The 23956-nt window shown below is 30.6% G+C and overlaps 1 protein-coding gene across 1 annotated transcript in view; it reads right to left on the bottom strand.

Annotated features, from left to right (window-relative positions):
* Positions 1–575: 575 nt before the first annotated feature.
* LOC129230521 (uncharacterized protein C05D11.1-like) overlaps positions 576–23956 on the bottom strand; it is a 52349-nt gene continuing 28968 nt past the window's right edge. Inside the window, exons 12-21 of the mRNA XM_054864925.1 lie at positions 23763–23906; positions 22193–22372; positions 18697–18799; positions 16117–16247; positions 14000–14266; positions 11759–11919; positions 6127–6313; positions 4910–5053; positions 2184–2497; positions 576–690 (exon numbers count right to left, since the gene is read on the bottom strand). Coding sequence (XP_054720900.1) covers positions 630–690; positions 2184–2497; positions 4910–5053; positions 6127–6313; positions 11759–11919; positions 14000–14266; positions 16117–16247; positions 18697–18799; positions 22193–22372; positions 23763–23906 — 1692 coding nt within the window. The 3' untranslated portion in view covers positions 576–629. The remainder of the gene's footprint in view (positions 691–2183; positions 2498–4909; positions 5054–6126; positions 6314–11758; positions 11920–13999; positions 14267–16116; positions 16248–18696; positions 18800–22192; positions 22373–23762; positions 23907–23956) is intronic.

The raw sequence follows: 23956 nt of genomic DNA, 5'->3' as shown, positions 1-23956 counted from the left end.
ACAGCGTTTTCCTTCAGATTTTGAATATCAGGAGTTAACAAAAACATACTAGTTATTTGAATTTGAAAGTGCTAAAAACAATATTAGAAAGAGCATACAAGAGCACACACATCTTTTGAGTTATTAAAAAGGCATTTGGAATATTTAACAAGGATAATGCACCATCAGATTTTTTTTTTTCATTTAATAGTTGCGCCATCTTTTACATTTGCTTATGCTAATACCTCTAAAACAGCATCCCCTCATTTAAATAAACTAATTGTAACAAAAATCAATAGAATATACCAATGAAATCAAATTTTATTAATCATGTAGATTTCACAAGGAATGCGTTTGGTATAACATTCCCTGAATAAAAATGTCTGGTAACAACCCTGACCTGGGTAACATAATTTCAAACCTTGATGAGGCTGATTTTTTCACATAATCCTCATTGTTGTATGCATAATACTTTGGAATTTCTTTGCAGAACGGCAGAAAATTGGGTTAAAATGCAGAAAGCTTCTGCAAAATGCAGAAGGATTGGTGGGTCTGTATCTAGTATATTTTTGTTTAGTAATTTAATATTATCCAAGCAAGCTTAAAATAATATTTTATTAACAAAATTATAAAATGTTACAAAATACAATTTAATATTTAGACATAAAGCTGTCATCCAAAGAAGGCACCACAGTCAGCTCTCTGTTTAGCCTGAAATGGAAAAAAAAAATCAGTCAATTCAAGAGCCTAAATTAAACTGTATTAATAAAATCAATCACTGCAAGTAAAAGTAACTAATGCCCCACAGCACAGTAGCAGTGACAGCAATGATAGAGATATAGTGCACAGACATGAATGAGTTAGCAAACAGTAGTAAATCAATGACAATGACTAAGTTTAAAAAAATCAGCTTTCCCATAACTTTATCCTGTAAAATAAAATTTGATACACCAGATATTCGAGGAGCAAAATAAGGGAATGATGTCAAAAATACTTGAACTTTGTGGCGAACAAGTCCTAAAACAATTGCTAAGAAACTTATAAACATTAGCATGCACAGCACGTCCCTTAATCTGCAAGAACTCTTTTCGCAAGTGTTAGTTCTAAACATATTTTCTATCCTTTGTGAATGAAAAAATAAATTATTCCGCATCAATTTTTTAAAGGAAATAGAATGTTGAACATAACTGGGACAGAAATACAAAATCCTGTCACCAATATTTCTCTTAACATTCATAACAATACATGAACAATCGCATTGTCTAAGTACTTTTTTTTGCTCATAAAACAGCAAACTCGAATTATGTTTTAATGCCAAAAAAAAAAAAAAAAAAAAGCCTCAAAAGCCAAAAAAAAGTTTTTATTTAGCTTTTGTTCTATTTTACCAAAGCAACAGATTTTTACTAAGAGTATATAAGAGATTTTCGAAATGACATAAAACTTTAAATAATCATCTTGTAGGAACAATATCAAAATGTATAAAGAGCAAGTTTGCAGAATCTCAAAATTCCCAATCATCCTCAAAGTTCCAGTATTTTTTCTATTGCTCAAAATTTGGGCTTTTTGCATCTCTAACTGGTCTTCTTTTATCTGCAGTGCAGTCCAGAAACTGCAGAATTTATTTTTTTTAAAGATTTTAAAAATTACTTTCCTTTTTCTTTTTGCTAATTCACATATAATTTTAAATAATGTTTTTCTAAAACTAGTACATTTTATTTTATTATCCATTTTATAATGACAAACACTATTATTTTTCAAATTCTACTTCTTAGTAGCTACAGGATATAGTACTATAAATTTAGTACACTAAACTTGGAATAAGAAGGTGTGGGAACTTCTTTTCAGACACAACTGCAAAAATACCTTTTTAGCAAACAGAACACAAAAGTTCATCCATTGCAACTACAGGAGATTATATGCACACACACAATAATCATGTTTTTTTTATTTATTTATTTATTTTTTTTTAAAGATTTTAAAAATTACTTTCCTTTTTCTTTCACCAGCCTAAATGCATTGTGTTGAATTTTTTTAATTGCTTAAATCTTTTTAAAGGGATGACCTAACTTCGAAAATTTAAGTGGTAGAGATAACTGCAAAAACTGAAACTAATATTTCTCTCATTATTTTACTCACTTGAAGGCTAACTTCCCAAAAAATTGAAAAGTTATCCATGAAACTAAAGTTTGGAAAATCATACTCACTTTTGAAAACCTTCCACTATTTCATTTTGTTTGTTAGGATGGCAGCACACCGCACACCTAGAGACTTTCGGATCAAAGAGTGGTTTCAAATATTTACTCCCCACTCGCTCCATGTCGGATGTAGTCACTTGGGATATCTTTTCTAACAGTTCTTGAGTATAATTCATATCTATATCACAATAATACGCTTTCAGCGATTCTTCGGCAACATCAGCTACTGTTTTGATTTTCTCAATGACTTCAAAAATCAAACTGCTGGTTCCAGATTCTAAGAGCTCAGTTTCCCACTTGCATGAACCATCCAGGTGGGATTCCTATAAGAAAAACAGAAATATGATGGGCCCATTTTATGGACACTTTTCAATTATTACATTTGAAAAACAGGGTTCATACTCTATTTGGATGAAAAAATTCCATGACTTTTCCAAGACTTTTTCATGACTTCAATAAAAATTTTCATGACCTTGTTACAGCATTATTTAATATCTAACAGGAATAGCACTATTTAGTATCTAACTCGCCATTCTTTAGAAATGGGTATAAGCAAAAACTTCTACATGAATGCCACTACTTCATTGAAGCGCTTACTCATAATGGGAAAAAATAGCAGTGTACACTTAAAAAAACTAAACTATTCTTTTTTATCTTCATCATAAAAGTCAAGTAAAGTAAAATCACAGTAAATGGAATATAATGATGCTTAAATGTCGAATACTTTTTTTTATAAACAAGCAGAATGATAACCAATGGGAAAAAGGTAAATGAGTCATCACTTAGTTTCAATAAATTTGCTTCAAAAGTTGCTTTTTAGTGTCAACAATGCATTTAATCATAGACATAACTTGACAGTATTTTAGTTCTTTAAAGTAAAGCCACATAGTTTATTTTTTTATGTTTCTAATCCAGGTAATTATATAAAAAAACCATTCAGTAGTGAATAAATCTTCTGATTCAGAAGTACTTGTTTTGTTTATTTGCACATTTTCAAGTACATATAAATTAACAAGATCAGAAATTTCAACATGTAATGTGTGATTTCCGACATTGAACGTAGCAGTAGGCTGCATGGATTAGTTTTGCATGCCGTATGTTGGGCACTACTGCTTTAGAGTTTTAGAATTCCCCTTTTTCTGTATTTTATCACCTGACTAAAAATCTTTATTTTCTAAAACTTTCAACAAATTATGATAAACTCTGATAAATTTTATAATAAAGTTATTACGAGTGATGGAAACCAACTCGGATGCAATTGAATAGCGTTTTTAAAGTGGGCGTGGCCAAACCAAGAACTTGCAAGTTTGCTACTACAGAATATAAAACATAAGAAGTGTTGAAAATAATAGTTAATTCAAAGTTAGTGATGCACAAGCAGTAAAATCACATCACTAAAAACGGCGAGTGGTTGCGATAGAAGTGGATGCAATGAGATTTCAAAATTCAGATTTGATTTTTGGATTGTTCAATTTTCGACTTTTAATAACTTTTATGTGCTATACTATTAAATCACTTAAGATTTCTAACGCTCTTTTAGTTACTGTTACTTTCTCTTTGTCCAGGACATTTTTCCATGACTTGAAATAAATCTCCATGACTTTGAATGAAAAAATTCAATTTTCCATGACTTTTCCAGGTCTGAAATTTGCTTATTTTTTTCCCATGACTTTCCAGGATTTCCATGACCCGTAAGAACCCTGGAAAAAGCTTAAACTAAACCAAAATATTGTGTCTGTGGTGTCTGCATTTGTAACAGACACATTTATCCTAAGAATAAAGACACATTTTGTCTTTGTATTTAATAAACAATGACTTGCACATTTTGCAGGCATGACTGCACAGTCACCAACAGGTACAAGTAGTTATTTATTTAGAACAAAACATTTTTTTAGAAAGCTGATAACTTTTATTATAATACCATAATGGTTCCTTACCCCAGCTAAATATATCAAACTTAAAAACCAAAATTTAAAGTTCTGAAAATAAGATACAAATATATATGCAAAAATGTCACATCTAGGCAAATGAATTGAGCAATATATAGAACGTTTTAGAATATTTAAGGTAAAAATTCACAGAACTAGATAGTTCTGTAGGCTAACAATTAGCAGGAGTAGAGAAGTTGAAAAGAATTTTTAGGACAAATTGTTTCTTGAACAAATCTTGTTCTAGCCTGAGTTTAAAAGATTAAAATAATTCAACAATCTTTTATTTATTTATTTATTTATTTTTTGCCAATGCTAGTTGATCAAAACTGGGGCATAATACTTCTTGATAAAAGGATAAAGAGTTTTGTAATAAAAAAGATGCTTTTATTAATTTATTATTATTTATTTTATTCAAATCAAATTCATCAATTGGAAAAACAAATAATTTGCAACAACAAAATTTTAATTTTTCATGAGGGATATAGAGCAAATACAAATTTTCGAATCTTGAATTCAGTTTTTTCAATTCAATTTTATTCTATTTATATATTTATTTATTAATTAATATTCTTACCCCCATGTCATTCTAGTTAACATGAGGAAAATAAGGAAGTAATATTTCAATGCCAGACTTACATGAATTTTTACTTTTTGGGAAAACAGATTTTCTTTTGGTGGCAACTTATTTCAACTTTTAAGGAGCAGGGACAGCACATTGAAAAGTGCAAAAAAGAGAGTAGGACGAAGAGCCCTCCTTAATTACATGGGAGAAAATAACATTTCTGCTCTGAAATGCAAACTTACAATAATGTTTATTGACTCCTTGTATGCTTTCAATAAATGAGTTGACTTGAACAAGACAAAATATATCAATCCGGAATCGGGATCAGTGAACAAATTATAAGTGTAAGCCAGTCCAAGGCCTCGAATTTGTCTCCACATAGGGCCCTAGAAATAAGAAATGTACTTTTCAACAAAAAATTCAAAGCATATTTTAATGCTGGAAGTGAGTGAAAAATGGTTATCACATGCAAGCATAAAGACTGATACAGGTGGTACATGTAAATAAGACACTTATGTATACAGTAGAATGTCAAAAATCCAAAAACACATTTTAAAGCTCTATCAGTAAAAAATAAGTGATTTTTTTTTAACTGAGTCAGTTTTACCTGGCAGAAATTAATTCAAGTTTCTTTGGGTGAAATCACTGTATGCTCCAGAAGTTCATTCAATTTTTTATTAAACTACTTTTTAATAGTTCTTCACAGAGTACATGGAGTACTATAAATATTTTCCATTTTTCCTCTCTGTTCAGTAAACAAAGAGAGTTAAATTTTGTTCAAAAATGTAACTACATATCATAGTGTTATAGTGTACTATCAGTGGCGTAGCCAGGACTTCATTTCGGAGGAGTCCAATCAGTGGCATAGCCAGGAAGTTAATTCATGGGGGGGGGGGGGGCTATGGAAATTTCACAAATTGATATGGAGATCTTAAAAATAAGGAAAATAGATTTTAGAGATGAATATTCTTAACTGTTATTAATGACAAGTAAAAATTTTGCAATCTTTGCAATTAAGTTCTACGTCATACGGTACCCCCCTCATTTCAACCCCCTCCCCTCTTTTAATTTATCAATTTTCCCTTCAAAATTTTTTTAGTAATATGTTGTACAAGAGAAATATTTTTTCTTGTTCTATTTTTTTTTTACTAGTGTAAAATGCTTGTTTTCAACACCGCCTTCAAAATTTTGCATATCTACTTCCACTAATCGAAGTTTCTAAAAATTAACAGCAGAATATTAACAATTGGTTAATTTCTAAATTTAAATTTAGAAATTAACCAATTAACAATTTAAATTTAATTGCTTGGGTCGATCGCCATAACAACACCATCGATGAATGGCTCTGTTTTATGTATTATTACCAAATATAGGCAGTTCACTTTTTGACACGAATGCAATAAGCATTTAATACCAAGGAGACGTTGGTAAAACTAAAGAGTAACCACTCAACACCTACTTCCAACTGATTCAGGTACTGTGTAAGCACCAACAAAGGAGCATAATCAGGATCTTTGTATGACCGGACACAGGGAGCAGTCTGCATGAGGTAGCAGGATTCCACTGACCCAACAGAACAGATCACTCCTTTTTGATCATCTCCACTGTCCGAACGTATGAGTTCACAACATTTCTTCATTTGGGATCTGAGCAAAAGAAACAGAGCAAGTCAGGCGATTGAAACCTTTCTCACATAAATTTTAACAGGATTTTTACTAAAATGTTTAAGAATTTGAAATTTTCTTCAAAAAATTCAAGTGTTTTAAAGACGGGCAGAAACAAAATTTTAAGGAATGGAGTCTACCAGTTTACTGGGTATCACAGCTTCAATAAGGGAACATCTGCCTCCAACTTGGTTACGGACTGTGCCCGACTGATGTGTCCATGACAAGGACAAAACTGCAGTGTGGATATCATTGTGTGTGGACTGGGCCGCAGGCATATTATGCATATGGGGATATTTGTAAGGACATAAGACAAATTTTTTTCTTTTTTTTTATATTTCCAGGTCGGAGGTCCGGTGATTTTAAGGATATAAAAACTTTTCAGTTAAAAATTTAAAAAAAAAAAAACCTTGAAAAGATCAAAAACCGTTTTCCAAAAAAAAAAAAAATGCCAATGATTAAGTGTGATTCAAGAAACAAAACATTTTAAAAAATATACACTTGTTGTAAGAACCTAAAATAAGTTTCCAAATAAATTAAATAAAAAAACATCACAGTCATTTCCATTTTTCTTTTCTTTTTTTTTTACCAAATTAAGATTATTTTCCTTTACTAGTTCAACTGATGAGGACACACCTTTAAACCTGAAAATAAGACATCTCTTCCAACTAATTATGCAAAATATTAAACATTGAACCCTCTATTTAGTTTGAAAATATGCCATATCCCTGGAAATGACTTGCTTTCTAACTAAACATGGACCCCATGCCACACAAACTCCTCAACAAAATACCACATTGATAGAATCGTCAAATACATCACAGAGATTCACTGTAAAAGGGGTAACAACAAATATGATTCCTGGTTACAAAACTGATGGCTGGAGTGTATAAATATTTGAAAATTGGTGAAGCTGAAGGTTTTTAATTCATTGGTAGTTTAAACCAATTAATGTTTCCATTGGCAAAAACATTTAAAAATTATTCATGACCAGGGAAGAAAGCATATTCTGGAAAAATTACCATAAACCACAAGAAAGTTATGGAAATTAAGAAAATGCTAAAATAAATGATTTTTTTTGGCTTTCTACAAAGGGGTCATTTCACGTCAAATTGCTTAATGCCGTGCCGTAATATCTCCCATTTTGCCCATTATTTTTTTACAAATAGATATTTATGAGATGAGCTCAAGTTATTTTTTAAATATTTTTTTATTGAAAATTACACGGAATTTTTTTTTTTTAATCTGATTTTTGATCATTTTTTGGAGTCGCCATTTTGGCATGAATTTAGAAAATCTCTCTAATTTCTTTATTTTTCAACCAATTAAGCTGAATTTGGTATAAATTTCAAGCAAATACTTTTCTCTTTCAGTGTAAACAACAGAAAGTATTCTGTGAATAGTTGGGTGTTGCCACTCTATCTAAAGTCAGTTTTTATGCTCTTCAATTGTTAAATTAAATAAGTCATATCTCCGGAGTACCCACTACTATAATCTTCATCATTTTTTTTTTTTTTTTGTAGCATATTAAAATCATTCTCTTGCTATGTAGAAACAAGAAGTTCCGTCTAGAACTAGACGAGCCTACTTTCCCGTATACCCATACTACTTTCTAGTACCTGATCAATATTCTCAAAAATAGCTAAAATCGCAAATTTTTTCAAACATATTTTTTTTAATATTTTAAGCTGATTTCTAGGAATAAAATATTCCTTACTTTTCTTCAAAAAAACGAACAAATAAAATAGCAGCACCTTTTAAACAAAGCAGCTAATACACTTCTTTCCATTAAAAAAATTTTTTAACAGCTTTCAAAACGAAAAAATAATAATAAGTTCATTAAAATAAATACATCATATAAAAAAAAATCGTTTCTTTTTCCCCTGTTGCCGAAAATAATTTTTTAAACGAATTAATGCACTTACCAAAATAAAAAAAAAACAATAAAATGTCAACTTAAAGAAATAATTTTCATTGTCAAAAAAAAAAAAAAAAAAAATCGTCTGCGCATATTTTTCGAGTTTATTCACCGAAAACTAAATACCTAAATTAAAACTTTAGCGTGAAAATAAAAACAAATCATATCAACAATAATTATTTCACAGTTAAAACCACAGCAGCGGAGTCGGAGTCAATCTCATTTTGGGATAAAAGAGTCGGAGTCGAATATCCAAGAATCGGAGTCAGTCATTTGTCCTCCGTGTATAAATGTTTGCCAAAGCTACGAAGTCAGAGTCGAAGTCGGGGAGTCGGAGTCCGATTAATTGTCGGGAACAGGAGTCTGAGTCGGTGTCAGGTCCCCCTAAATTCTCGGAGTCGGAGTCGGGAGTAGGTCGTCAAGAGCTATTTCCAACAAAGTTTGTTTGAAGTAAATCCGCTTTCAAGTACGGAATCTACATTGACTTTCAGTTTCCCCGTAGGCGCTAATGTTAAGGGATTTGAACTGTTCAAAATTGAACGGAAAATTGTTCAAATCAAAAAGATATCTTATATACAAGTTTTTTTATCAAAAGCTTTTTCCTACAAAGTTTGCTTGAAGCAAATTCGCCTCACAGTTCGGAATTGCTTTGAATTTCCCCGTAGGCGCTAATGTTAAGTTTTTTTGAACTGTTCAAAATTGAACAAAAAATAGTTCAAATCAAAAAGTGAAATATGGGAATGAGGTGTCCTCGCCGAGATCTTTCGAACAAAAAAAAGTTTGTTCGAATCGGACTATTCATTCAAAAGTTATTAGGGGGGGACAGACAGACAGACCGACAGACAGACCGACAGACATTTTTCCCCATCTCAATACCCTACTTTCCAATTTTTAATTTTTCAATATTTATTTAATTATTTTATTTATTTTTGACTTTTTTTTGTTTTTCACGAAATTTTTTAGATGCATTAAGCCTTCTTTCATGCTTTTTTCTTCTTTTTCTGACTTTTACTGGGAAAGTAGGCTAAAAAGGGAGAAGGGTGTTTTTTGTTGTTTTGAAATAAAAAAATAAAGTATATTTTGCAGAAAATACAAGTTTTCTATTGCTTTAAATCCCTTTCAAGCTTAAAAAAGCCATAAAACTTTTTAGAATAATTAATACTGGACTGTCAAAGAATTAAAATTGATTTGTATCAATAGTTAATCGCTAAAAAGTTGTTCACTCTGGAAAAGAATTGTGCAAAAACCTCCGTTTCAGAATTAAAAATAAATAAATAAATAACACTTTTGATTGAAAGGGTACTAAATATTAAGAATACTAATTTGAAGAATAGTGTAAAAAATATTTCTAATGTCATTATTTTGCACTTTTTTTTGACATTAAAAGATGAAAAAAAATAACAATAATAATAATTACTATTGAAAAGTTTTCATAGCATAAACTTGTTTGTATTACATAACACATGACAATGATCATCCACTTAATTAAAATACTCATGCAAGAAATACCCTTCTACTTTTTTCTACATAGCAAGAAAATGATTTAAATATGCTACAAAAAAAAATTTGATGCAGATCATAGTAGGTACTCCAAAGATATGACTTATTTAATCTCCCAATTGAAAAAGCATAAAAACTGACTTTAGTTGGGTTTTGCCACTCTTTATCTATTCACAGAATACTTTTTGTCGTTCACACTGAAAGAGAAAAGTATTTGCTTGAAATTGATAACAAATTCAGCTTAATTGCTTGAAAAGTAAAGAAATTAGAGAGATTTTCTAAATTCATGCCAAAAAGGCGACTCAGAAAAATTATCAAAAATCGAATTTTTGAAAAAATTCTATAAAAAAAGCGTAATTTTTATTCAAAAAATCTAAAAAAAAAATAATTTGAGCTTATCTTATAGATAAAAAAATAATGAAGAAAATCGAAGACATGACGGCAAGGCCGACTTTTTAATTTAGGCGATTTGAGGTGGAATTATAAAAAGCAGTTTGTATGTGGCTCCACACAAATTGTAATCTAAGGACCTAACCTTCTAAATTTTCGACTTGGTGGAAAAAAATATGATTCTGAACAATTTGATACCTTATTTATTTCATAAGCGAAAAACCTTTCCAAGTTATCGTAAAAATGCATAAACTTTCTGCATAGAGAGTTATGTTCACAGCAATTGTTTAAGCTTCTTTTTCTCAGGTGCAAGTTTCTTGCTTTGCGTGCATGATACCTCAGAAAATTTCTTATATATTCCTGTAAAACTTTTATGCATATTTGTCTGATTTATTATCATGATCTGAACCTAAATTTTAACTAAAAATGAAAGTTAAATAATAAAAATAAAAAATATTTTTGCCCCCAAATTTTGGAAAAACTGGATATAAACTTATAAAAATTTTCAAAAATGAATAAATAATTTTAAAAAATAAATAAATTTAGGTTCAGATCATAAAAATAAACCAGAAAAACATGCATTAAAAGTTTTACGGAAATATATCAGAAACTTTCTGAGATATCACGCATGCAAGATGAGAAACTGGCAAAACTGGCACCTTTGAAAAAGAGGCTTAAACAGCTACTGTTAACAAATCTCTATGGGGAGAGTTTATGTATTTTTATGATGACTTGAAAAGTTTTTTGCATATGGTAATAAATAAAGTATCAAATTGTTCAGACGTAAATTATGCATAACATATATTTTCCCAGAAAGTCGTAAATTTTGAAGGGGTTAAAGGTCCTTAGACCCATTAACTGTTAAAACTATCACAGTGGCAGAAACATTGATATCCGTTTTAATTTGAAACATGTATAATAAATTTCAATTCCAGTTTTCAATGAAGAATTATCAATGTTTTCTCTTGTTAAAGTAATGAAAAGTTTTCTCTAATGTTTTTGTTCGAAAACAAGCCATTTCCAAATTGTAATTACTTCTTTTTTCATGAAACGAGAATTGTTATAATCCCTTACAAGTGATGAAATCTTATGATACAAATGCGAAAAAAGCCCTATATGTCAGATGAATAATTTAGTTGTAAAATTATTTTTGATAGAGATGACTGGTTTTAAATGAATTTATTCGTATAACTTTGATTTAACAATTTCCTCAATTTTATGAATACAGTTCACTGGTCCTGATTGGACTGTATTAAGTGTCTGTGCTCCTTGATTTAACAATATCTTTGAATTAACGATAATTTTTCCCAGTCCCTTAACAATCCTTAAATCGAGGTTATACTGTATTGAGGAGTTTCAAAAATCTAAATTTTCATTTTTGAAGAATAAATGATTTTTCTAGGATCGAAAATTCACTTCAAAATAAATAATTAAAAATAGCTGCAATAAAACAACACAAATAAAAAACTTAATAAATAGTAACTTTTAGGGAGTACACAATCCACTATGTGTCTGAATTGACCTTTATAAAAATATTGATTTGTGACTGAAAATAAACCTACATTACATCACAAAAATACATCCCTAAATGAATACTGAATGTCGAGCAGTAAACTTACTTCATTATTTCAGGTGTAAGTGAAGAAGGAAATAAATCTTCTATCCATGGTGCCTCAGGGTTTGCCTTTAGCCTCAAGTTGTCAATATTAGCTGCCAGATGGATTACCATGTTATCCGGCTTGGCAATTTTGTCACGAATCTCATTTAGTTTGGATACAATCTGAAAATGTGATTCAAAATTAGCTTTCTATCTAGCTACCTAATTCCTCTAAAAAAACAAAATTCAATCTGTAATTGAAGTATTATTTATTAATTTTAATCAAAGTTGTGAATGAACTAGTTTAGCAATCTTTTTTTTTTTTTTTAAATAAAAGGTAATGACACTGAAATTTATAAAAATGTGCATCAAAATTAGAAATAATGAAATGAATTAGAAAAAAGAAATAATGAATGGTAAATGTGACAGGGAAAAACAAAGGGATGCAAATAGAGTTTTAAGCTTCAAGAAAAATGCATTTGAAGTTCAGATACTAGGTAGGCTTGTACTGAATCTGTTTCTAAATCATGTCGTATTCATGGTTCCCCTGAACCAACCACTATTTGTAGATTGACAAGGTGGATGGGACACTGAAGACAGCTTTTTTTTTTTTTTTTTATCCAAAAGAGGTTGAGAAATCCCTGGTTCAGCATCACCAGAGTATTGATTTGCTTGGAGGACTTTGAAAACAATATTAAATGCCTCCTAGTCACCTTTAATGAACACAGAAGATCATCCACCCCCTAGCATTGAACTCTGCTATGAGTCAGATGCCCTACCAATCAGGCCAATCATGATGTACAGCAGAACCTACCAGGGCTACTAGTATTATCTTTTGCACCAGTGCAGAGGAGAGGAACTCCAACCATTTGTACTGGTTATCTTGAAAAATTTTTTAATTTTGGCACTTACATCCCACTGCCTCAAATCTGCTTTTCCCACAGAAAAACAAAGAAATCACTATTAGAAAGTTTAATGCATTGAAGCTAAGTAAGAAATGAGTTTAGGAAAATTTTAATGTTTCTCTTACATCTTCAATGTTTTCATTTCCTCAGCTTTGCAATACTTTCTGGCCTGAGGTGGCCAGTCGGTGGATTTTCCAAGTGCAGAAAATAATCAGTGTCCATTGTGTATGATTATGTGGTATGTAAAAGATCCCTTGAGTATTCGTTGGGCTTGGAATTCCCTCTTCAATATTAAATTCCTAGTGCAGTTTCGCATCCACGACAGCTCAGGTGCCTCCATCTGGAGGAAACTGGGCATCAAAAACTACTTGTGTTTTGCACCAGCACTTTGATGGTGTCACATGAAAGACTGATGCCTTGTCAGGGAGCGCACTAGGTCTGGTAAAGGTCAAATGCCTTCTTACACAGCCCCAGTGGGAAAAAAATACCTTTACAATACTAGCACAACCCTCTATGTTACAATGATGTTCATGTACCAAAGCTGCCACCATTGAAAGCTGAAAACTAGGGAGACTTTTAAGTAAAATTCAGGAGAGACTTGCAGGAATAAACTTAAATACAAAAAAATTTGAGTGTAAAAAGCAGTTTTAAAATACAATGTAGGATTTTACAAAATTGAGTCTGCATAGAAAGGACAAGAAATTTAGAAATTGAGATCATACTTCTGAAAATATATGTTTCAAAATAGATATAAGTTTATTTTCTCTCTAAGTCACTACAAAGGTTCTTTGCAGCTGTTAAAAATTAAGGAGGTTCAGAGAAAAATTTAAAGGTTTTACAGTTATAAAATAAATATTATTCTGAAAACCTACATGGATTTTAAAACTTGATGAGTTTTAAATTTAAGGAGTTTTATCTTGCTCAGGAGTGCAAGTGGACTCAAGTAAACTTTTCTGAAGACTGTGTGAAATTTTCAGAAATTATGAGGAAGTTTGCCCCCCCCCCCCTAAATACTCTTCAAATATGAGTACAAAAATGATTCAAATCATTGGGGGGGAAAACATTTAAAAAGTTTTTTCTTTAAAAAAAAGAAAAAAAGAAAGAAAAAAAAAACATCTTTTAGTTTTAAAATGTGTTGTCAGCCCAAAATTTTTGGAAATTTCGGATCACAAACACCCCGATAGCTGGGGAAAATCTAACCTGGCAGTTTTGTGAAGGCTAAGCAGATCCTAATCATAGCAATACGATGCTGTCAGGTTAGATTTGTCTCAACTACAGTAAACATTTATTTATATTAGAAGTACATAAAAAAATGGGAACAATTGTAAAAACAGACAATAACAAATATATATATATACCACGTCAGAATCAGACTCGAATTTCTCCAACAGAGAAGTGAGGAAAGCGCATTGTCGCAAAGCACTGGCAACCCAATGGTTACTTTCTGAGCAGTAGCACAAATTTTTCATCATGATTTTCACCAAACAACTGCCATTTCGTTTTATGCCTGCAACATCCGAGATCATTTTGTTGATAGAGGACTTGATTCTGGCAGGTTCAAAAATAATTTGGTACAATATCTCCCGCACCCACTGGATTGATTTCTGATACTTTTCTTCTTCAACCTGTAACCAAAAAATTGACACTGTTACTAAGCATACAAATCATTGTAGGAAATTTTTTTTTATATACATGTATGTTAGGTTGTCTTATTTTTAAAGGTGTTATTTTTTCATGAGGCACCCTCTCATTTTGTTTATTTGGATGGGGAAAAAAATCACACATAACAAAAATAAAATTGAATAATGTTTAGAGGTTGCTACCATTGATGCTAAACTTGTCAAATCTCACTTTTTTTGCATCGATTTTTATTACATTTATTTATATGACATTTTTGTCATTATTTTAATTAGTGAAATTTTAGTTTTCTATTGAATTTGCATTTATTTTACATTTTATAAAATTAGGTAAATTATTTGTAGCTACAGTCAACTCCCAACCTGTTAACAACTCAAATATCAATATTTCTATTATTTTTCTTTTATACAAATGACATCAATGGAGTCATAAGAATAGATGCTGTTTTAGTTGCTCATTAATTACTCAGAGAGAAAGAAAAAGATAAGAAAAAGCTTCCATTCTAATAATTCATAAAGAAAATCAATGAAACCTGATATTTGAGGCAAGAGCTCAAATTCAGACGACAAATTATTTCTGACTAAATGAAAACCAGGATGATGAGGCAAAATTGGAAAGTAATAAATCTCTAATCAAAAAGGAAACAGAACTTGCCCAAAAAGAAAAAATTCAAAAAGACAGAACATTGTGAGAAATGAATAAATTCTCATGAAAGTGTTAACTGTTTTAGCCTGTAGTGGAATAGAATGTACTTCAACTGATCCTGAAGAACAAGAATTTACATTAAAAATTGTATCTAGTTTTGGTCTGGTGTTGTTGAAAAGCATTTTTACTCACAAGAAAAATGCCAATGTTTCAGCTGTTGCTACGAGTAATTTTATTTGAAATCTATTTGTCAGAAGAGGATGGTGCCATTATTTGCTTTGAAGGCGACATTTCTGAAGAGATACTCCAGAATTCAAAAATAAAGTTACCACATTCTCATACTATCTTTTGCCCCAAGGCAGAGGTTTACTTAACATTTGTACTGACTGAACTTATCACATTTTGTAATTTCAAAGAGAAAAGAAAAGAGTTCAAAAAACAAATGCCAAACAAAGAAAAAAACAATTTTTTTGCCATAAAGGCAAGTGTTGTAATATATACTTTACTCTTACCAACAGACGGCAAACCAAGACTCCTTTTAAGGGGTCTTGGTTTGCCGAAGTTTTGTCTAGTACAAGGGGCAAGGACAAAACTCCATTATTTTATTGATTTATTATTTGTGAATAATTAAAACATACTTTGCTTGTGTCATCTATGGTGCATTTACTAATGATGCAGCCATAAAGCACAGTTCTAAAGTTTCCTGTTGTTTTGGAATTAGTATTATTGCAGCCTTCATTTTTCTTTGAGAACACAAATGCTAATAAGACTGGTTCTTTTTTTATTTTCATTTTATTTTATTTTGGTTTTTTAATTATGTTTGTTTGATTCTTTTATTCATTTTACTTAACATATTGCTGTCTTTGTGTACTGTGTACATTTATATTTCACATTTTCAGTTTTTTTTAACCATCTTATTTTTTTTTAACGCTAAACTCAGTTTCTCAACATAACAGTGGGTGTTTAGAAACTCATTACATAAGTTTGGCAATATTGATGAAAACTACTCCCCTGCTGTCGAGGATGACTTGAAAAGTGATTCCACAAAATCTAAACTTAATTAATAATCTAAATTTATTAATGTGAAATAAAATGTTTTGAATTACTTCAGCTTAATTGAAATAGGTTACATTTGAATGATTTCAAAACCAGAGAGCAATTGCACATAATTCAAAGTTTGAACATTTCTTACCATTAACTCTAAGATGACCAACTGAGCATACTTTGAACAAAAGAACCTATTGTAATTCAAACCTAAAGCAGCTGATATGGAGATTGTGTCTTCGGCCAACTGCTTGACAACTTCCTGATAAGGAATAACCTCTGAAACATAAGAACTGCTCGTTAAAAAAGAGTCTTGTCAACACGTTTAAGTGATTTAGATAAACGCTAGCTGCATTGCCCGGAGTTGCACAGTCTACCTCAAAAATAAATGGTGTCAAGTACCGCATGTTAGGCAATCAGGCTTTTCTAAAAATTCTTTTTAGAATTTTTTTTAGAAAAGAACAATGTTATGACTTAAAATTTAAATTTAGAACTCTTTGGATTTCTTTAAAATCCCAAAACTGCAGTCATCTTTACATATCAATCAGCATTAGGGGCAATCTTTCACGTTGCCAGTAGCATTATTAAAGACTTGATGAAAGAAAGTCTGAAAGTTTTATTAAAATCTTCCAAAACTTAGACTAAAAGTAATTCTAAAAATATTCCAAAACTTAGACTAAAAGTAATTCTAAAACTAATGTACATCAATTTATCATAATCTAGCCTATCTACTATGTTCTACAAAAGCTATTAAAACTGGCAGAAAGTGCAGAAGACATATTTTTTAAAAAAATGAAAACAAAACTTATTAGTTCTCTTCACGAAAATTAGTCTGCTAAGAATCTGAAATTCAACTTTATTTAATTTCAATTCTGTGACCAAAAACCACAGACGATATTTCAAAATACCTCGTTTTAGACCATGGAAGTATCTTAAAATGAAGAAATTGGGGGTGTTCTAAATAACCCTTGAACTTTCAGTTAAGTTCACATTGTGCAACTACTTAAGGGTTTTAACATGCTGCAAAAACCGAACAAAAAGGACATTTTTTCAATGAGATAATCACAAATTTATGTTTCCTTCAAAATTGGAATAAAAATCATAGAATGCTTTTATTCTAAACAAAAGGCACCCTATGTTCATCCCTGCACTCGTGATAGCTTGAATACAAAATTTCATGATGATCGGTTGAGTAGTTAAGGTGCGAAAAGGTAACAAAGTCACTTTCTCATTTATAATATTAGTAAGGATTATGCAATCACTTCTAGCACTATAACACCATTGACTACTGCAGGAAAGAAAAAGAGTAATGGGGTTATGCTTTTGAAATCAGTAAAAATGATGTCCGACACCTTAGAATTCAATTTATGAATTGCTATTACTCCCACCAAATTACCCCCTCCCTTTTTTAATGATTTTTCAATTTATTTGTGTATAATCACATATCAGTGGCTTGTACATGGAAAATGTTTTTACACGAAACTGAAGGGACCGAAAAAAAAATCCATGTTAAAAGAATTTCGTGTTAGTAGATTTATATTAAAGTGCACAGTATATACAGCTATGCAATATTTTACAGTATAAATCATCCAACACCTTGTACAAGTGGGGGGTGAGAGGGAGATATATGAAATTATGTATAGCATTTAGTATTTAATTGGTTTTGACAAAAAAAAAATATTCACTTTAAAAATATATTAGACATAATATTTCTGCACATTTAAGTAAATTAATTGGCAGATTAATTTTCGGGATCCCAAAAATAATCTTAAAACAACCTCACGAGAACTTGAGAAAATTCCCCTTTTTACCCGCCGGTGCCCCCCCCCCCCAACAACTTTCTGTACTTGGCTCTAGTCATAACAGTACTTACATGAAAAAAATCTACCATTCTAGGACTGCCAATATTTCTCAAAATAGGGGTGCCTATTTAGTAAAACTGCTAAAAAGTAGGGCAGAGGGAAAGAGCATGATATAACTGACATCTATGCCCTTGAAAACTTCCATTGGATAACGTTAGGAAGAAGGTTGGGAGAAGCAGTTTTTTTTTTTTTTTTTTTGCTGACTAGAAAATATCATCAACCAGAAGGCAACTTCTCCTTGCAGAAGTAACTGGAATTGCACCATGTAATACAAACTTAAGTCTGAAAAAGCTAACAGATGGCATTAAATGTTCAAATTTTGGTGAACTATTCAAGGTTTTTTTGTAGTATTTTGCGCGCACTTAAAAAAGCTCAAAGATATCTGGATAAAAAATTTTTGTATATTTTTTTAACTTTAAAATATCCATTGATTTGAAATATGTAATTAAAAAAAAAGGCAATTTTTGAATCTATTTTGATTTTTAAAAAATAAACATGGAAAAGTTTAAGATGTAAAATAATCAGCCTAATAAATAAAAAAAATGTCATTAAACAACATCAAAAGTTCCATCACAATGTGAAATAGTCTGACAACTAAATTGAACAAGCAATTAATTTAAACACTACATTACCCAATTAAAATATAAAATAATTCGCCAAGTGAATATATCAGGCAATTAAACATTAAAATTTCCATTAAAATAACATTTTAAAGCATGGCAAGAAAAAATGGTGGAAAACATGAATAATATTTTACTGCTTTCCTAAAGGCAAGGAGAAAGTAAGAAGTCATAAAGTATCTATGTACCTCTATTCCTTTATCTATTATGACATTTTTTCCCTTGTTGAATTAAAAGAAATTTTACCTCCATTTCTTTTGATGGCACACTCATCAAGTAGATCAACAAAAAGGGGTAAATACATCCGCAAATCTGATGCGAGCTGGCTGGTATCAAGCAGTACATAAAACTATGGAAAAATGATTTCTTGATTATCAAGTGCAAAAAAGAACCCAAGATGAAACATTAACATTATATAGAAAGTATTGATCCTTTTAAAAAAATGACTAACATTCAGAATATTTCAGCACAATCCATACTTAGTATTTGCTGCTCACAATTTGCCATAAAACTGCAACTTTCTTTTTAGGTTGACTTTTACTCGTTAGGTCACCTTTCCTTATGAAGAGAATGAATAATAAGACAAGAATTTGTTGACTTTAGAAATTTAAGGTATATGTGTTCATCAGTGGTTGTGCTCATAAGAAGAAAATTAAAAGGGCTTAGTTCAACTATCTCTATTTTTACCATAAGTGAAAAAAGTATTTTATTATATTCAACAAACTAACCAAATGGTGCCAACAAAGGGCCAATGTTGATCAAATATCCATTTGAAGACCCATTAAAATCTGCAGTTGAGGTCCTAAGAGAATTTTTAAAATAGAGAGCAGAATAAGCAGTCACTGCTTACAGTCAGCTGTTCTTTTAACACTGAACAGTTGGGAAGCTTGCATAAAGGAGATAACAGATGCAGAAACAAAAATAAGAATAATACACATGTTTTCAGAACAATAGTTCAGCATTGTGCAGAAACAGAAGACAAATGAACAACTTAAAGCACAAAATTGAAAAATAACATACATGTGTTCGGAGGTTATGAGAAACTCCATAAAAAGGTTACTGTACTACCTCGTATTAACCAGCATGCTGTAAAATTGGGGGTTCACCAGATTTTCAATAACACTTGTCTGGTTCTTTCTGGCATGCCGGAAAAATCGAGGTCAGGAAAAAATCAATACTATAAAAAATATATGTTCAGCTTAAAAATGAAAATAAGTTCAGTATATATATAAGTATTAATAAACAGTTAAATTTTGTAAAAATGTTCATTAACAATGTCATTCGCTATTTTAACAAGAAAAATTTTGTTTAATAACGAATAATTTTATAAAAATTAAATTGAAATTAAGCAAACATTAAATCAGTAAGTTGCCACCCCTAAACCAGGCTAAAGAATTTACCATAGCTATTCAATAAATAAAAATTAAAGTTACCTCTCTAAAAGGAATAAAAGAATTTATTCAAAGAAATTAGGAACAAATCACAGTAACATTGATTGCTTCTGAATTGATTACTTTATTGACATATAGTTAAATATATTAATAATGACCTACCATAAATAAACTGGCACATATTATATGCAATAATTTTTTTTTTTTTTGAAAGAAGGTTACTTTCGGGGTTTTTTTTTCTTCCTTGCAGCGTTTTGCTCGCTGATTGGAACTGAATGAGGAAATTTTACTTTTGCATTGTTGCGAAATAAACCTCAAATTATCCGGCATGCCCAAAAGTTCAAATTTTCCGGCATGCTGGTCAACCTTGCTTTTTTCCGGCATGCCAACTAATGTGGAGTAATATGGTATGCACTTTAGCGTGCAAGCATTGGATACTGAGAGTGACTTCACTGCAGTTGTTACTTGCACCCCTGAAGCTACTACTTTTTCATATTCAAAAGGGGTATCTTTATAACACTGAAACATCATAACATACTTTAAAATAAACTAAGTAAGTTCAGAAATGTTAAAACAGGAAAAAGAGCTTCCAGAGAAAGTAAGGCAGTTCTCCGCCTGTCTTTTACTCCTGTCAATAGTCAGCTTGACATGTAAATATTTACCCCTTATATATTCTGGATTCAAATTTGATTTTTAGGAGACAATAATGAATAGTATTAAGTTGTAAGAGTACACAGTACATGTAACTGATTGACATTAAAATTTAAAAAAAATCATTTTAAAAAATGGCATTTTTATAAAATGCATTATAAAGAGTAAAGCAAACAATGCTAAAAGTAAGGACATTAAAAAAATGTATTAAGCATGTGAAGAATAAAGAGGTTTTATAAGTCAATACAGGGTGGCGACAGGAACTGTGAAAAAAAGTTCCCTGACTTTTCCCTGATTAAGTTCAGCAAATTTCCCTGATTTACGTTACCAATGATAATGTTTTTCTTTTTTTGCTCCACTTGAAATCCATTGTATGTTTGTATAAAATGCAGTATTTTAAACATTTTGAGTTGTGTAAAGTTGATGAACTAAAGGTATATTTTAAAAAGATGCTACTTTTTTAATAAAATGGTTTAAAAAAAAAGCCAAGACAATTTTTTTTTGGGGAGGGGCGGGGAGGGGGATCTACAAAATAGTATATTAAATTTTTATACATGGACAGATTATAGAAAATTTAAAAAAAAAAAATACTTTACTTCCAGAAACCACTTAGCATAAGAATTTTAAGAAACTATTAAAATTACTCTTAAAAACATACGTGTATTTATGATAGAATTAAAAAGTAATTGAAATTATTATGAACTAAATTTTCAAACAGTATAATAATTGTTGCAAGAATAACAAGTAATAGTGAAAGAATAGAAGTAATGTAGTTATTCTTATATAACTAATTGACATATTTATGCAAAACAGACTAAACCATTTGACATGCATTCATAGGGAGCTTTTCTCTAATCAAGAACATAGGTTTTAATGAATGAATACAGCATTTTAACAATAAAAAAGTAAAGATATTTACTTAAGTACACAAGTTAACTCTATTTCAAATGATTTCAGTATGTAACGAAAAAAACTTAGATTGCCTTTGTAACAAACTTTGAAATGCAAGGAAAAAAAAGAAAAAAAAAGCAATTAGTTAATTTCAAAATATATAAAAGAAGAACACAACTTGGTTATAAAATTAAAGAATTACTTAAGTCTGAAGAAAGGAAAGCCTTTATAATCTGCGGTTACAACAAATAGTATAACGGCAAAAAACAAAGTTTTTTTATTGAAAGTTCAATTTTAGCAATTAAATTAAAAACGTGAAGAAGTAATAACTTTTAAGCTTTTATAGTATTAATTCAAAAACCAAAGATTTCTTCTTGAAATTGGGATTACAGTACTTAATTACTTCGAAACAATGGAATAAAGGCAAAGGAGCTAAGGCATTAAGGAAGGCTTCCTCTTTGCCTGCATGGTTGCTTATTTTACGTAGCATTGAAAGCGTAAATGGAAATTTCAAGCTAGGTAAAATAAACAGCGAAAGATGCACAAATATGTGGCAGTGTAAAATCACACCTCATTAATTTTACTTTTTTTTTTAGAACAGATAATTGGCAGAAAATGTGTAGGGAATTAGAGTACTTAATTTCGTAAAGTAAAAAAAAAAAAAAAAAAAAAATTCTGCATAAAATCAATTTTCCCTGATTTTTTGTTATTTTTCCAAAATTCCTTGATATTTCCCTGATTTTTCCCTGATTAATAAAGTTCCCTGACTTTTCCCTGATCTGTCGCTACCCTGTAATAAGCATACATACTCGCACGAAATTGGTGTTGATAACATCTAATTGGAATCTGCACGGCATACTCTTGATTTTGAAATCCACATCAGTACTTTCGTTGTCTGATACATTACAGCACCTTTTAATGGGATGAAACTTAATCGACTTCACAGATGGCACAGAAACAGATTGAATGACTGCTTTAGGAGGAGAAACCTGTAATTTTAGATTATTCAGATTATGAGTTGATAACCAGCTAAGCATAAAGAAAGAATCAAAAAAGTATATTGGTTCTATTTCATGGAACAACAGTAAAATATAAAATCTTGATATTATTTGCATAAATAAAAAATAATATGCAGTCTAACCTCATTACAACAATCTCAAAGGGTCATTTAAAATTATTAGTTTATCTTAACCATAGATTGTTTTATCCAAAAAAACAATATATAGCATTATGTGTACGTACATCAGGAAGGGGGTTGTAAAAGTAGTTAGTTTTAGCAGTAATTTGTTTTAAGTGTGTTTCAGTTAAAGAGTTTTGACTGTAATACTATTATTTAAACAAACAAAAAAAGTGATTTTTAACATAGAACACTGGTGAAAGTTCAAGCAATTTAAAAAAAAAAATATTTTTGTTCAATCATAAACAGGGTAACTATAAAAGATTCATTAGTTCCTGAAAAATAATTAATTAAAAAGTATTATAGTGTGGCAATGTACAGTAATCAGGGGTAATAGTGGACTCAAGTAAAATTTCTTGAAGACAGTGTAAAGTTTTTGGAAACTATGAGAAGCTTGACAAAATTTGTAAGAGAATAAAAAAAATTAAAATTAAAATAAAAAATAACACTTCTCAACCAAAATTAAACACCAACTCATCCCTTATTTCTTTCACCTCTATTTTAATAGAGTTGACACGGTAGGTAGGATGCGCAAAAGTTAAAAAGGCAGTAATTATTGTTACACTCAAAAATGTTATCAAAACACATAAAGTTTGAAATATGATCATTAACAAAAAGCATTGAAGTGCAAATATATTGCCATGATGAATCAAATAATTACAGAATACATTTAACTGAGCTAGATGCTTTATTAGCTCGCCGCAACTCGCAGCATGGTAGAACTGGAGAACCGCCAGCAATTTGTGAGGTTCACGCTTTTATATGAACATAGAGCATCTCGTTAGAAAGTTAAAGAAACTTCTAGAATATTTTGATCACAGTGTAAATAAAATCAGTTTAAAAGTCCAAACTCAAGATTGGCACAGCCAGGACCAGATCCTGGCTCCTACGTGCTTGAAGTCCCCCGTGCAGCCGACTGAGCAACTGATTATTGACTGTTCGGCAATATGTTCATGTAATATAGCATGACATGTAACAGAGGTAAACAGTTATTGTGAAGTATGAGTTTACGACAAAGGGTCAAAAATACTGAGGGGGAAAATGACATTTACAAGCAGATTCTAGGTGTGCAGTAAGAACACTAGCATGGTAACAATGTAAGGTCTTTGATTCAGATCCACAATTAAGGACATATGAGTACTGCTTGTTATTACACAGCAATCAATTTTTTTTTGTAATAAAAATTGCTGAAAGTAACTAACCTCATTAGTTTCCATAGCTTTTTTCAGTATTTTAGCTTTCTCTTTCAAACCAGCAGGGCCCAACTTCTTTTGTTGCTCCTCTATTCTTAGTTTTTCGGTTTTGGCCATAGAATCTGAGAGTGTTGGACTAGGGCTCCCTAAAACCTGAAATTTGGCAAAGTATTTTAGGAAGTCTCTTCATATGGCAATGCTAT

Source organism: Uloborus diversus, chromosome 9 (assembly GCF_026930045.1).
Source record: "Uloborus diversus isolate 005 chromosome 9, Udiv.v.3.1, whole genome shotgun sequence".
NCBI lineage: Eukaryota > Metazoa > Arthropoda > Arachnida > Araneae > Uloboridae > Uloborus > Uloborus diversus.
Note: the sequence above shows the minus strand (reverse complement) of the source record. Positions and strands in the feature narration are given on the sequence as shown.